Source organism: Myotis lucifugus, unplaced genomic scaffold, assembly GCF_000147115.1.
Source record: "Myotis lucifugus unplaced genomic scaffold, Myoluc2.0 scaffold_198, whole genome shotgun sequence".
Taxonomy (NCBI): domain Eukaryota; kingdom Metazoa; phylum Chordata; class Mammalia; order Chiroptera; family Vespertilionidae; genus Myotis; species Myotis lucifugus.
In genome coordinates, this window is record NW_005871246.1 from 1686008 (window position 1) to 1702239 (window position 16232).

A 16232-nucleotide genomic window follows, 5' to 3' on the forward strand; every position below is an offset into this window, starting at 1 on the left:
GGATTATGAAAAATTCTATGAACAACTCTATTCCAACAAATTGGACAACCTAGACCAGTGATGGCAAACCTATAACACGCGTGTCAGAGGTGACACGTGAACTCATTTTTTTGGTTGATTTTTCTTTTTTAAATGGTATTTAAATATATAAAATAAATATAAAAATATAAGTCTTTGTTTTACCATGGTTGCAAATATAAAAAAAATTCTATATGTGACACGGTACCAGAGTTAAGTTAGGGTTTTTCAAAATGCTGACACTCCGAGCTCAAAAGGTTCACCATCACTGACCTAGACAAAATGGACATATTCTTAGAAAAATACAAGCTTCCAAAACTCAGCCAGGGAGAATAAAAAACCTGAATAGGCCAATCAATAACTACTGAAGAAATTGAAGCATTATTCAAAATCTTCCAGCAAACAAAAGCCCTGGTCCGGATGGCTTTACAAGGAAGTTCTATCAAGCTTTCAAAGAAGAAACTAAAATCTATCCTCCTCAGTCTATCCCAAAAAAATCAAAGAGGAAAGGCACACTTCCAGGCTCTTTCTATGAAAACAGCATTGCCCTATTTCAAAACCCAGATAAGGACACCACAAAGAGAGACCTCCAGGGCCAATATCTTTGATGACCTTATAATCTAAAATCTTCAACAAAATTCTAGCAAATCAGATTCAGCATTACATTAGAAAGATCATACCCCATGACCCAAGTGGGATTTATTCCAGGGATGCAAGGCTGATACAACATTCACAAATCAATAAATGTGATACCCCACATAAACAAATTGAGAGACAAAAATCATATAATCATATCGAAGGTATGGTCAATTACCATGTTTGTCTATTATTAGATAGGACTAGGGGCCTGGTGCATGAAATTCGTGCACTGGTGAGGGATGTCCCTCAGCCCAGCCTGCCCCCTCTCACATACTGGGAGCCCTCAGGGGATGTCCTAGTGATGGCTTAGGCCCGCTCCCTGCTCCCCTTGGGGATAGGGCCTAAGCCGCAGTCTGGCCTCCCTTTGTGGGAGGTGACCAGGCTGGTCAGGGGAAGGCACCAGCCCCATCACCCCGCTGCTGCAGCCACTGCCAGTCACCGCAGCCACCAAGGTGTTTTCATCAACACGGACTCCCGTCCCTTCACCATGAAAAAATGACAACTTTCTTTAGGCATTTTCAAGATCTGTCTTTCATATAATAATGATTTCTTGATTATTTTTTTTTTATCCTCACCTGAGGATATGTTTCCATTGATTTTTAGAGAATGTGGAAGAGAAAGGGAAAGACAGAGAGAAACATCAAAGTGAGAGGAACACTTTGATTGGTTGCCTCCTACATGAGCCCTGACCTGGGCCACGGCCAGGGAGGAGCCTGCAACCTAGGTACATGCCCTTGGTCAGAATTGAACCCAGACGCTGCCATCAGCAGGCCAAGGCATTATCCACTGTCCCACCCTGCCTGCAGTATGCAAATTAGCCACCATCTTTGTTGGTGGTTAATTTGCATATCATGCTGATTAGCCAATGGGAGGTGTAGTGAAGATACGGTCAATTACCATGTTTGTCTATTATTAGATAGGATGCTTATATGCATGCATGCAAGTCCTTTGGTTGATCTCTTATTCTCCCCTCCCACCTTCCCCTGCCTTCCCTCTGAGGTTGGATGGTCTGTTAAATGCTTCTGTCTCTGGATCTATTTTTGCTCATCAATTTATGTTCATTATATTCCACAAATGAGTGAGATCATGTGATACTTATCTAGTAATCACTCTTTAAATTATCTTGGAATTTTGTATATTTATTTGAACAGAAAAGCTTGATTTTTATATTTCTATTTTTGGTCCTTCTGAGCTAGTAGGTCGGGACTCAGGAAGCTTGATTAAGTGAGTTCTACCTAAAATCAGAGACAGCTTTTTTCACCAAATTAGGTAGGTCTGTTCTCTCCCCTCTCCCCTCATCTATCCCCCGTTTCTGACCTGGGTTGTTCCCTTCTTTTCCTCCCCCAAACTTTCACTTATGCTTCTTCTATGGGCCTCCATCCCAGCACCAACTTCCATCAGCAGAGGTGGGGCGCTCTGGTCACTTGGTCTGGATTCAGCCTGTCTCACTGGTGCAGGAAACACCGGCTGGGCTGAGAAAAAAGTGTATCCTGTTTAATTTCTTGACTCCTTACAGACTGAATTATCCAGAACTTGCCCGACTGATAAAGATGAAAAGATAAATAGTTGTCTCTCATGCATTCATATAGACATCTGAATGGGTAGGATTTAGATAAGTACAGATGAATACAAATACAATCCTGAATTAGAAAGAAGCATTGTTGAGCCTGTGTGAACCTTACTCTGTTTAGAGTCATAGCTGTGTATTCATTGTGGGGACCAAGGATGATGGGATGTGGAGAAATGACATGAAACCTAAGCCAGTGTTCATAGTCTTGGAAATTCATAAAATGTATTCAAATGACAAGCCCTCACTTTGGAAACAGGAAGTCTTAATGATATCTGCCCACCACTTGAAATAGTACAGATTTCTTTTTTCTGTTCACTCAGAATTTAAAAGGTAAGTTGTTAGTAGTTACATTTTACCTCTCTCAGGTTTACCTGCTTATGGTTAAGTTTAAATATGTTTTCAAAATCTGAGGATTAAAGTGATGGGTCTTTTATCCCCAAGTGTCGTCGTCATCGTCTCCCCACCCCCTACTCCCCCACCCCCCCACCCCCGCCAGGGAAAACTTATTCCCACCTTCCCTTGGAAGGACTGTCATTGGAAAGCCCTACTCCATCACAGCCACCCTGTCAGGGTTCTGGGATTTGCTCTGGCCTTGTTGATTCAGCATGTGTTGGCATGTGCTACAGGCCTTCTGCTCAGTCCTGTGAGAGACACAGTTGAGAAATGGGAATAGGAAATACAAGTTAGATCACATTCTTACTTGTGTGTAGGTCCATAAGAGAGGGCCACGCAGCATGGTAGAGGTTGGAGGAGGGGTTACAGCCAGCTGGGTGGATCATAAAAAGTAATGATAGTCCTTGGAGGGGAATGCACGGGACTTTACTCGAGGTGGGGATTCCAGAGGGAGGGAGGGATTGGGTTTCTTCTGCTGGCAAGCATCCACCCAGGTGAGCTGGGACTAGGAGCCTCCTGCCTTGTGTGGCATAGGGCAGGAAGGGATTCAAAGGCAGTGTGCACTTGGAGGCCAGGCAGGAGGGGCCCCCGGGGTAGTCCAGGAAAGGGGCGTGGTGGCTCCTGAGTGCACCTGGGGACTTCCGTGGCCAGTTCTGCTCAGTGTTAAGGAAGGTGAGCATTGTAATGTTCCACAAAAGTTCCTGGATGAAATAGCACAGAGGAGCTGCCATGAAAAGTATTCCGAGCTTCTCCAAACTGAGTGTGAGTTCAGTTGAGAGAAAATCCGTGTACTTCGAATTCCCTTTCTTTAAAATATTAGATGTGTATCCTTTTTTTATTTTAGAAATGAACTTTCATTCTTTTTATCTTTTTTTACCTTTGACCCCAAACCTGGCAGTTGCCCAGATCGGAGTTTCCAGACATGCTCTATGGCCACCTTGCATCATTGGCACTAACACCTGTCAGTGATGTAAGATGGGAGCTCCTCCTGAGTTGACTCAAGGCCCCTTTGCTGTGTCTTGTTGTGACATTTTGTTTGACAGTCATAGAACAGATGACCTCTGCTCCTTGGAGTCTCTCTCCATGGCCTTGAACAAAGGATCGGGTGCCTGGGAGATAAGACTGTGTCATACCTGTGCCTGGTAAGGGCACTTCTTCCGTCAGAGATTACTGAAGAGTCATCCTCCTCCCTCCATCTTTCCCCTTCCTCCCTCTCCCCTCCAGTTTAGAAGTGTTATGCAAATTCCAAATCTATTCCACTAGCTCTTGATGGCAGTATTTCTGGCTGAGGTCCTACCTTACCAGCTGTTTCCATTCAGCTGGGTTTTCTTCCCATCTACATCTTCGTCTTTGGTGGGTGGCATGGCAAGCCTGTTGTTTTCCATTTGGGTGTAGTTTGTCTCTAGTTTTCCAGGCTCTCTTCTGGGGTGCTGTCATTCAGTGAGAGAAGGGCTTCGGCTTCCAATGTCTTGCACTCTCAGAAAGCAGAAGCAGCCCTACTTCTCTGCCATCAGCTTGGGGCACCAGAATGACTTCACAGCCTGAGCAAACCTATTTGGGGACCTGTCTCATGGACTCCATGGTCAGAGGTGCCAGCCTCACCAGGATTTCCAGGGCACATCAGCCTAATCCCTGCTCTCTAGTTACTGTTCCCTTACTGACTGGGTCATGTTTAATTTGCTACTGTGCACAGGACAACTTCTGCTGGCCCTAATGGTGTTTTGTATAGATACCGTTGAGGACTGATATTTGTGGCATTGGGTTCTGTATGAGCTACTTTAGACTCCAGCGCCTTCGTTCAGTGGGCAGGGGCACTTCTCCTTTGAGGTTCCTATAAGAGATGAGAACATGTCACTAAAACCAATTACTAGTAAAATCCCTGAGAGTATGTACTTGCTAACGGTATTAAAAGATTTTATTTGCAGAAATGGAAAACTTTTAGATAATGTTTGAGGTGTTTTCTGTAATAAATGTAAACCATGATTTAAGAAAGTTTGGAAAACTTTCTGAAGAATAAAGAGAAAAGGTAGAAAAGATGGCCTGGAGATGACTGCTGCTGTTGCAGCGTGGGCCCATTGCCACATTGACTGTGCTTGAGAGTTTGGGAGCATACCTGATTTGCCTCTTCCCTCTACCCTTCCCCAATATAATATGAACATTTTTCCCAAATGGAACTTTTATTTAAAATATATTTTCTATTGATTTCAGAAAGGAAGGGAGAGGGAAAGAGAGATAGAAACATCAATGATGAGAGAGAATCACTGACTGGCTGCCTCCTGCACACCCCACACTGGGGACTGAGTCCGCAACTCAGCCATGTGCTGTGACTGGGAATTGAACCGAACCGTGACCTCCTGGTTCATTGGTCAATGCTCAACCACTGAGCTATGCCGGCAGGCCCAAATGGAACTTTTAATGAACTTTTTATTGTTAATTCAGTCATTCTTTTCAAACTTAAAATAGATACTTAATTTTGCATCCAAGTCTGAAAACAATTACTTTCTGGTTTGGGTCCCCAAGTCAGGGGAGAGAAACCAATTGAGGTTCAGCTCACTAATATTTGACTTTAGTGGTCTGCAGAGTGACTCAATAACACAGTGATCCCTGATCTTCATTTTGTGCCAACTGCATGATTTTACATCCAAGTACCACCTATATTCGTGCACGGGTAGGGTCCCTAGGCCTGGCCGGCAATCAGGGCCTATCGGGACTTTCTGGCTGCTGGCCGGGGCCTCCCTTCCCCAGCTGCCAGTTGCCAGCCGGGGCCTTCCTTCGTTCCGCACTGCCCTCTGGTAGTCAGCGCTTTGTCATAGCGAGTGGTCGAACTCCTGAGGGGACACTTTGCATATTAGCCTTTTATATATATAGAAGATAGATTTTCAGGGAGAAGTGGAGCCAGCTGTTTGCTCCCTCTGTGTAGGGCTTGCTCTGGAGGTGGTATGAGTGTTCAGGCCCATCCATGGCACCAGCCCAGAAAATGAAAGATTTTAGGGCCACCTCCAGGTCTTGTTCCAGCACTGTTAAAGGAGCCAGCCTTGTTTGAAACCCATAGTCTTATCTCCAGAGTGAATGAAAGATTCTTCCTGGTGAGGAAACATTTCCTCTAAAAGATTATGGAGGCCTGTGTCGGTCACCTGTCTGTGGTCTCAAGTGATTTTCTTTTCTATGCTGTGATGGGGCAGGGTTTAGCATTCTTTCTCTTTCCCAGTCACTACAGCAAGAACTTTCAGTACTGTCACAGCTATGTCATGAATCATTTCCTTGACTTCCATCTGTTCCTCTCTCCCTGTTAGAAGGACTGCAAGTTGATAGAGCTGGACCACTTTGATGACTAATGAAAAACCTAGTGACCAAGGTGTTCCATTTCCTGTTGCATTTTTAGAATGAGAATAACACAGGAAGTATAAATGTGAAAGCAGCTCCCTGGTGGCCTGTGACAGGCTGGAATCCTCAGACAGGTTTTGCTTCCTTCCTGGATCACTCTTCCAGGAAGACATGCTTATGAGGTTTTGTGGCAATAGCTCTCGGGGTTTGGGCCAAGATAACAGAGATTTTATGCCTCAATTTAGTGTGTCCTTAGGACAGTTTTTAAATGTTGGGTGTTGCTCCTGGTATGTTACTCTTGGCAAATAGTAGGCATGGAACTTGCTACTTGGTGGATTGATTAAACAGTTCTGAAAATATCAACAGGTAATGGTTTTTATATGTTATGATATAACTAGATGTCGAAATGCTGGTGAAGAGAATTTATAATAGTAACTGAAAATCTACCCCAAAAAGGCAGGACCTTTTATGAAGAAAACTATTATCCTTTGCTGACACCCACAAAAGAAGACATGAATAATTGCAAGATGCTATTAATAAGTTTAATAACATTCTAATCTAAAGCCCAGTGGAGCCCTAACCGGTTTGGCTCAGTGGATAGAGCGTCGGCCTGGGGACTAAAGGGTCCCAGGTTTGATTCAGGTCAAGAGCATGTACCTTGGTTGCGGGCACATTCCCAGTAGGGAGTGTGCAGGAGGCAGCTGATCGATGTTTCCAACTCTCTATCCCTCTCCCTTCCTCTCTGTAAAAAATCAATAAAATATATTTTAAAAATAAATAAATAAATAAAGCCCAGTGGAACTGGGCGAGCAGGGTCTAACTGTTGCTAAAGATCTTCTATAGATAAACATAGGCAGGACCTACCAAGAAATCGTTGGTCAGAGTTTAAGAGTGTTTGGAATTTTAACTGCAGATGCTTTTCAACATCCCAATAAACCCATTATAAGTTGAAAATATCATCATTCAGCCCGGCCAGTGTGGTACAATGGTTGAGCATCAACTTAGGAACCAGGAGGTCACGGTTGGATTCCCATTCAGGGCACATGCCCAGGTTGCAGGTTCGATCCCCATGCAGGGTATGCAGGAGGCAGTTAGTCAATGTTACATTTTTACATCGTTGTTTCTCCCTCTCTCTCCTCCCTTCCTTTCTCTCTAAAAATCAATAAAAAAATATATATTTTTTAAAAAGATGGCATCCCGTCACAAACCGTTTAGAAAAGAGGAGCTGGTTAGCCAGTGCTTCAGGAATAGTTGAAAGAAAGAAACTCTAGATCAACTAAAAGAAAAATGCAAGTGAATATGACTTGGAATGGAGACGGACTCTATAAGCCTATAAGAAGCTACCCAAGAAAAGGAAAAGGAATTTCTTTGACAGTTAAAATGTTATGCTCTATATGTTAGACACCATCACCCAAAACCTTAAAAAGCAAGTAGCCTGGGAAAGGGTTCCAATTCTTTGTAACTGAAGAGCTTACTAGAAAATTGGCCAAGAACAAAACAGAAGACCAGAACTCACAGGTGTCAAGACGTATAGAAGACAGAAACTTCCAGCCTTGGAGGTACCAATAGGAACAAATGGGAACCAGTATTTGCCATTGTTGGGTTTCAGTCAGTCTCATCAGTCAAACAAAATACTGCCCTACATTTTAACGTTTAGCAAGAACAAGGTTTAGTATGCACCATCTAGACCTTGAAGACCCCACAGTTGCCAGCATTTGGGGTTTATTTTTCTCTGGTGGTGCTTATGGTGTTTCACTGGTAACACAGGAACCAGCATTGTTGAGAGTCAGATAAAATGGACACCTCATACTGGTGGGGTTATTATAAGTCGGTTTTTCACTTTAGGGTGAAATGTTTGACAGTCTACCACAAATCTGTAAAATGCTCATTTCTTTTGACCCACTGGTTTCACTTCCTAGGCATTTGACCTTAAAAAAAAAAAAAGATGTCCATAAGATTTACATATAAAGGGCCATTTTAATGTTATTTGTGTTTTCTAAAAGTTAAAAGACAGCTAACCGTGTGGAAACGTTCAGATTATATAACATCTGACAGTGAATTGCCACACAGTCAAGAAAGACCACATCTCCACAAACGGGTGACAGGAAGAGCTGCTCCTGCTGCTGGCCCAGCAGTCACAGGCAGGTCCCAGCTGTGTTTAGAGTGAGTGTGAGCACACGTGCAAGTGTACATTGTAGGAAAGAAGAGAGATGGAGAGGACATGCCGAGATGGGAAATCTTGGCTGTCCCTGGAGAGTTGAGATAGCAGGACTTCTATTTTCTTGTCTTTCTGTATTTTTAAAAAATTTTAAATGAACTTATAATATTTGAATTTTAAAAAATCACAGTTCCAGCAGATACCTTCATATTAAACTGCTGTTAGTGGGAATTCCACTTCGGCTCATGTTTAAGGGGGATGTTTAGGTTTGTAGGTGTTTCTGATTTGGTGCTGAGCTTCTTCCCAAGGGCTTCTGAGCTTCCCACTCCCACTTTCTCTGCACCCTGAGCTCATGGACAGTGGTGGGTGGGCTCCCACAGTTAGGACTCCGTGACTGCCGCCTCCCTTCACTCCCAGTTCTCCAGTGCAGATTATGGCTTTCACGTTTAGGCCTTGATTTGTTTCCAGTTGGTCTCATCTGCCCACCTGTAGTCAGTAGTTACATAGTTTGGCCAGGAGTTAGAAGAATTGCCATTGAGCTCAGCAGAGTCTCCTCTTGATAACCTACCAGCCCTCAGTTGGACACTGGGGTTTTAATCAGGATGTTCTCTGGATGAATTAAACCAGTGGGTTTTTTTTGTTTTTTTGGGGTTGTTTTTTTTTTTTTAATATATATATTTTATTGATTTTTTTACAGAGAGGAAAGGAGAGGGATAGAGAGTTAGAAACATCGATGAGAGAGAAACATCAATCAGCTGCCTCCTGCACACCCCCTACTGAGGATGTACCCACAACCAAAGTACATGCCCTTGACCGGAATCGAACCTGGGACCCTTCATTCCGCAGGCCGATGCTCTATCCACTGAGCCAAACCGGTTAGGGCTAAACCAGTGTTTTTAAGACTTGGGTTTGTTAACTCACAAAATTTCTAATAAAAAAAAACCACACTTTGTTATCCTTTAATTTCATAAGTATTTATTGTGTACCAGCTCTAGAGAATATGTGTTAGATAAGGCTGATTCCTTCCCTGTCATTCTCAGAGCTTACACTCTAGTGGGGAAGATAGGAATTCAATAAGTAATTATACTACAAAAAGGAAACACCAGTATAGTTAGGTACAGTGAAGGAGAAAGATGGGCGTTCCCCTGAAAAAGACACATGTGAGCAGAAACCATTTATGGAGAGAACTATGCTTGTTTTGTTCAAGATAATTATTGTTTTAAGTGGAATATCTGCTACCTCTTGTAGATGACCCATTATTTTTCAGGCATTTCTCAGATAAGCCACTTAGATCATAATCTCACATCTCAGTTTCTTTCACAAAGTAGCAGTACTGTCAAATGGAAGGTAGCCTGAGAATTGCTAACCTCTCTGTGTTTTTAGCCGACAAGCTGAGCCACCAAAGAAGGAGGCAGTCTCCGCTGGGCCACAGGTGAAGCGAGCAGATGAGTGGAAAGACCCTTGGCGCCGGTCCAAGTCTCCCAAGAAGAAACTTGGTGTATCGGTCTCCCCTAGCCGTGCACGAAGGCGTCGAAAAACGTCAGCCTCATCAGCTTCTGCCTCCAATTCCTCCAGGTAAGGAGGCAGGCTGGTGCGAACAGCTGGTTCATAAACACACAGGAGTGATATTGTCATGGTCTGGGGAAAACTCAGTAAGACTAAACAGGCATTTGTTGGTCTCAACTTACTGAGTAACTGGGTGCTACAGCGTTAGCAGCAAACTAGACTGGCACTTAGAACCATGTTACAGCTTCACATATTGAGATCAGCCAGGATGCGGGCAACTCAGAGTAGAACACAGACCTGGCCAGTGAACCAGGGCGGGGGGCAGGGAGTGTTTGTCTGGGGAGAATGCTTGCCTGGGTCACTCCGGGAGAGACACTGGGAGGAGAGACCGATGGGAGCCAGGGTTAGCAGCTCTGAAACCTGTGTATATACTAGCTCTGCGCAAACAAGTGAGGATGTCATGGATGGTGAGAGCTGGATCTCTTCCCTGCCCGAGAGAGACACTACAGATCGGAAAGGGGACCCAGGGGAGCCGCAGTGTTAGACGGGAACTGGAAATATCATTGTGGAGTCAGGGTTCACTACATGCACAGATGAACAGAAAGAGAAATATACAGGCACATGTGTGCACAGTCAGACACCTGCACACACAGGCTCACGTATCCTGGCTCTGTACACTGAGGACCTGGGAGCTGTGTCACAGCAACAGTGAGATACACAAAACAAAACAAAAAAATAATAGTGAGATACCCAGCATCCAGGTCTTGGTTTCTAAACACCATTCCCACCAAAGGGAGGGTGGGACTAAGCATGTCCACAAAGGTGTCCAAAGGGCAGGTGTGTCTGTATGTGTGGTGGGGTATATATGAGTGCGGGGAATATGTGTGTGTGTGTGTGTGTGTGTCTGTGTGAAGGGAGTGCGTATCTGGGTAGGTGTGTGTGTGTGGAGGGGGTTGTATCTGTGGAGCAGGTGTATCTGGGTCAGTGTGTCTGTGAGGGGGGTGTATCTAGAGGGGTGGGTGTGTCTGGGGGGTATATGTGGGTGGGTGTATCTGGGTGAGTGTGTCTCTGTGAGGGGGTATGTATCTGGATGTGAATATAGCCCTGTTGTATCAGGACACCAGGCCTGGCATTGGTGGGCAGGGCAAGGTGGAGAAAGACCTGGTCTCTCTTCTCTCTCCCTTGATGCTCTAGGTCGTCTTCACGGTCCTCCTCCTACTCTGGCTCTGGTTCGTCCAGGTCTCGGTCCCGGTCCTCATCCTACAGCTCCTACTCTAGCCGGTCTTCCAGACACAGCTCCTTCTCAGGCAGCCAGTCCAGGTATGTCCTCAGAGCTTATCGGTGTGGCCCAAAAGTCGTCCCAAGTCTCTATCCTGTGTGTGTGTGTGTGTGTGTGTGTGTGTGTGTAGTGCATATCTGGGTGTGTATGTCTCTGTGGCATGTCTCTATCCTGACAGTGTTCTTCCAGGTGCTGTTGTTTTCAGAATAGTCTCACCAAGTTACCTGTCTTGTGGTACATTCTACGGAATACATAGCGAGGGGCCAATTAACAAACTGCACGCGCTGGGAGATCTTAACACACAGTGCACATCAGGGGACGCAGCACCTATGTTGGCCTGTTTTGGAAGCATACTAAAATCAGAAATCAGGCATCACACATACAGACACCCATATACATACTCACACATGCATATACACACACGCTTCTTTGGGAAGCATATCACTAGATGTTTGGGGAATAAGTGGACCTGTTTATCTTGCAGTGGTTTGTTGTCTCACAGTGGCACTTTCTGGCAGCCCATCTTACTTTCAGGCAGTTGTCAAGAGGATTAGAACAGCATTAGATCGTTAGAGCTATTAAATCTGGTAGTCAAGTTAACATTTTAAGTGGGCTGTAGAACAAACAGTAGATGATATGTGGGCCTGTTTTCCTGAATCTTGTGCATATCAATAACCTTGAAAAAGAAAAGCAAACCTGTCCTGGCTGGTGTGGCTCAGTTGGTTGGGCGTTTTCCCGTGTACCAAAAGGTGGCCGGTTCAATTTCCGGTCAGGGCACATGCCCAGGTTATAGGCTCAATCCCCAGTAGGGGGCATGCAGGAGGCAGCCAATGGATGTTTCTCTCATTGGTGTTCCTATCTCTCTCTCCCTTCCTCTCTCTATAAAAAAATCAATAAAAATAAAGAAAGAAAACCTTTTTCTAAGGGTGTCTAGAGGGTCAGCTATGGGTCCTAGGGCCTCACGATTTTCCTGCCGGAAGTTGAAGCAGTACCCAGAACAGCTGCCAGTCATGGAATGCTCCCTGTAGGAGATGAGGTGAAAGACAGAAAGCTATTAATCAGAGCATCAACAATGGGAGAAACCTTGTATGACTTCATTTAAGAAACAAGGCTGGTAAGCTGCAGGAAGAAGCCTGAGACTAAGCTGGGAAACTTAGAAATTTTAGAAATCACATGTGGAAGTTACCTACAGTTTTTCTTGTATGTATTCAGTGGACACTGGGGGAGATTAAGAAGGCCCTATGGCATTGAGTCTCTAAGGTCAGGGACAGGACTGGGACAGCTATGATAAGGCCCAAGGCTACAAACAGAAGACGAAAGAACCACCTCAGCCTGGTGGGCTTGCCAGGCTCTTCATGCTGAGTTAGGTGTGGAGGGGAGGGGGCTGCAAGCACGAGAGTCAGCGGAAACCCGGTTGCTCTTTCAGGAGGTGGACCCCAAGGAGGATGCTTAGCCTCCTCGGCATCCATTTCTAAAGAAACTCCACTCAGGACGCAGCCCTGGGTACTGAACCAGTTTCAGATATTTTCAGTTTGGAAATTAGCCATTTCCACAAAATTAGGTGCCCTTTTTCACCACTTTCCCTTCCCCGTGACTTGTGTTTATACTGTTCCAATGTCCATCACTCAGCACACCTCTTCCCTGGCTCCAGGTCTCTGCTGGCTCCTAGGCAGGCCCATGTGGTACCTGAGAGCATGAGCAGAGTGCCCCCCTGCAGCACCCAGGTGGGCATTGGCTCTGCAGCAGCCTTCTGAGGAATGGGACCCAGGGATGAGGTTACTCTGAGGAGGTGACACCCCCACCCCCCCATGTGGTGATTCGGGGCTGCACAGTGTTACAGAAGCTTGGAAGTGAACCTGGCATTCCTTCCTGTCTCCCATGGCAGGCTGCCCAGCCAAAGGCAGTGAGTGTGAAGACAGGAGAAATGAGCATTTTTCCTATGTAGCTCTGTCTCTATACATTGCAGCATGTGTGACTGCAAAAGCCCGATCTTAGCTTAGCTGTTGGTGTTGCTTGGCTGAAAGTGTCAAAAATCTTACATGACCATTTCTAAGTAGGAGAAAAATACAGCAAACCCATAAACCTTTTATATATATATATTCTATTGATTTTTTACAGAGAGGAAGGGAGAGGGATAGAGAGTTAGAAACATCGATGAGAGAGAAACATCGGCCAGCTGCCTCTTGCACACTCCCCACTGGGTATGTGCCCGCAACCAAGGTACATGCCCTTGACTGGAATCGAACCCGGGACCCTTGAGTCTGCAGGCCGACGCTCTATTCACTGAGCCAAACTGGTCAGGGCCCCATAAACCTTTTAAAGGGTTGCCTCCTGTGTGATGTTGTGTGAATCCTGACTGGTGGGGCCAGCAACCTGGCCAGGCCATGCCTCCACCCAGTCCAGCACCCTTTTCCCAGCACTTCGTCCATCCTTCTGACCCCTGCAACTTGTATCCAAATGAGCTCACTTGTATCCTTTAGCTCCGTGGTCGGCAAACTGCGGCTCGTGAGCCACATGCGGCTCTTTGGCCCCTTGAGTGTGGCTCTTCCTAAGCCTTAGGAGTACCCTAAATTAGTTAATAACAATGTACCTACCTATATAGTTTAAGTTTAAAAAATTTGGCTCTCAAAAGAAATTTCAATCGTTGTACTGTTGATATTTGGCTCTGTTGACTAATGAGTTTGCCGACCACTGCTTTAGCTGGAACACTCCCTGGGCCAGACCAGTCTCTGCTGCATAGCACTGTCACGTCTGTGCGTGGGCCTGTGCTGCTGGCCATTCCTGGGGCCACGCACCTGAGTGAAGGTGCCCCACTAGGCCTTCCATTTCTCCCATGCTGCCAGGGCCTAGTCAGGCTGTGTGTCTCCTCATTGTGGTTTCATACGCACACAGAGAGCAGAGCCTGTGCCCTTCAGGTCCTGCCCACACTCACATGCCCCACGGCTCAGGGCCTCAGAAGGACTCAGCAGTGTTGTTAGCAGCTATCCCCTCAGCACTCTCCTTTCCCCTCTGGCGATGTACTTTATGAAATGGCCAAGAACTGTCTGAAATCCTGTAAATAAGTAAGAATCTGAGGCAAATAAGTAGAAATTCATGGTGGCCTCCTCTGTGAATTTGAGGTGGCATCCCCAGCATGCTCATACTTGGACAAGGGCACTGTGGTGCTCCCTTTTCACACTTCTGTTTACTCCCTAGGTCCCGGTCCTTTTCCTCATCCCCGTCCCCCTCTCCAACGCCTTCTCCACACAGACCTTCTGTCAGAACCAAGGGGGAGCCAGCTCTGCCTCCTGGGAAAGCAGGGTAAGTGCCTAGTGGTCAGGCCAGGCTGACTCAGCATCCGCCTCCCTCCCTCATATCTCATATGTGGACAAGCCCCAGGGGAACTGTAGACAGTACCCTTAGAGGAGGGCGTGTAGACCTAGGGGCCATGTACTGTTTGGGGGTGGTAATGTCCGTGCTCCTTGGGGTTCCAAGGAAGTGCAGCCACCAGCCCCGCTCTTACCAGGCAGGCAGGTGGGAGGAGGTTCCTGTCACGCTCAGCCTTGGGGCTGTGTCTGCGATGCATGGAAAGGAGCAGCCTACCAGACTCTGTCTCCTCTTCACCTTTGCTGCTCCTGGAATAAGTCACATTGATCCTTCTCAATAGATGTGGCTCATGGGAGAAGTTAGAAACATATAGAACTATACGAACACCTAAATTCTGTAACACCTGACGTGTAGTGTCTCAGCCAGGCACTTTAGGGAGGTCGGTAGTTAATTCTCTGTGACATCAATCCTGCCACCTAAGGGGCAAGGCAGCCTCTGTGTGAACAGACTGGACCTACATACCTGCCTTGGGCCTTGTCCTTGTCATAGCCCCTGCTTCCTGACTTGTTCTTATAGTAGTTACTTGTTTAGTGGGGAAAGAGCCCATACCTGCTGTATAATAGGCGTTGAAATGCTGCACACTACCAGTGTTTTATCCTAAATGGAGAGAGCTAAAAGGCCTCAGAAACATTTAGGGAATCCTGAACAACCAACTTTCATAAATGAACTAGAGGCCCGATGCACGAAATTCGTGCACAGGGGGTGGGGGTTCCTCAGCCTGACCTGCACCCTCTCCAATCCAGGAGCCCTCAGGGGATGTCCTACTGATGGCTTAGGCCTGCTCCCCGTGGTTCTCTGCTCTCTGCAGGGCCTGCCTGCTCCACACCATGGCCATGGGCAAGCAGGCCCTGCTGGGTGCTGCCTGCGGGCTGTGCTTGCCTGCTCCCGGGTTGCCCTGGCGACGGCCAAGCAGGCCCTGCTGGGTGCTGCCTGCAGGCCACGCTTGCCTGCTGGGCTCGCGTTGCTGGAGAGACGACGCCAATGTCCCGCCCCAGCCACTATGGGCGCCACCATCTTCATCGTGGAGTGATGGTTAATTTGCATATTACTCTTTTATTAGATAGGATTCTATTGAGATATAATTTATGTGCAACACAACTCATCCATCTACATTGTACCATTCAATGCGGGTTAACAAACCTGTGAGACTGCACATTCCAGACACTCCAGCCCCTGCAGTGGCTATTCCCCTACCAGGACTTCACAGACAGAGTCATGCAGGATGCATGCTTCGTTTCTGCATTTTCATCAGCAAAGATTTGACTCCCTTCTGACACTGTGCTTTTGACCAAGACTTTGTTTCCTGCTGAGATCACTTTGTTGACAGGGTCTCTGATAGGCACATGCTCTGTACTCCATCTGAATCAGGAGTGCTCAGCACCACTAAAACGATTAGCAGATAGAAAAAAACAAGCTTTGGGGGCTGTTTTCTTTACTGCAGTGTGGTTTCCACATGTGAACATGCTGCAGCACCCTCAAGGGGCCACCCCCACATGCGGGACAGGAGGTCTGGGGGAGCATATCGCCAGCTCTCAGCGATTCTCAAAAGCTCTCAGATGAGCCATCTTCTTGCTGCTGACGCACCTCTGGCTCCTGCCTGTAGGGAGAAGTAGGCCTGAAGCTTCAGAAACGTTCCAAGAGCCCACCTGGCCTTCCTGGCGATGCACCCTTGGAGTCACACCTTGAGGTCGTTGGCTGGGCTCCTCCACCAGGTCTGACCTCTTTGCATCTCATGACACAGAGAGAAGATGGTGAAGAAACCAGCCCCACCTCCAGCCCCACCACAGGCCCCCAAGACCACTGCCCCCACCCCTGAGCCTGCCAAGCCAGGAGACCCTCGGGAAGCCAGGAGGAGGGAGCGCCAAGCCAGGACCCCCCCCAGGAGGTAAGCACACTACTCTCGGGGAGCCTCATGGGGATTTCTGTCTCCTTGGTGCCAGGGCTAGGGGAGGGGATCTCCTGGACAAAGCAACCCAGGC

The 16232-nt window shown here is 46.7% G+C and overlaps 1 protein-coding gene across 9 annotated transcripts in view; it reads left to right on the forward strand.

Annotated features, from left to right (window-relative positions):
* ZC3H18 (zinc finger CCCH-type containing 18) overlaps window positions 1-16232 on the forward strand; it is a 67169-nt gene that overhangs the window by 45079 nt on the left and 5858 nt on the right. For all 9 annotated transcript variants that reach the window (XM_023761115.1, XM_023761109.1, XM_023761110.1 and 6 more), the window contains 4 exons: window positions 9486-9677; window positions 10803-10928; window positions 14083-14187; window positions 15995-16138. In XM_023761115.1, coding sequence (XP_023616883.1) covers window positions 9486-9677; window positions 10803-10928; window positions 14083-14187; window positions 15995-16138 — 567 coding nt within the window. The remainder of the gene's footprint in view (window positions 1-9485; window positions 9678-10802; window positions 10929-14082; window positions 14188-15994; window positions 16139-16232) is intronic.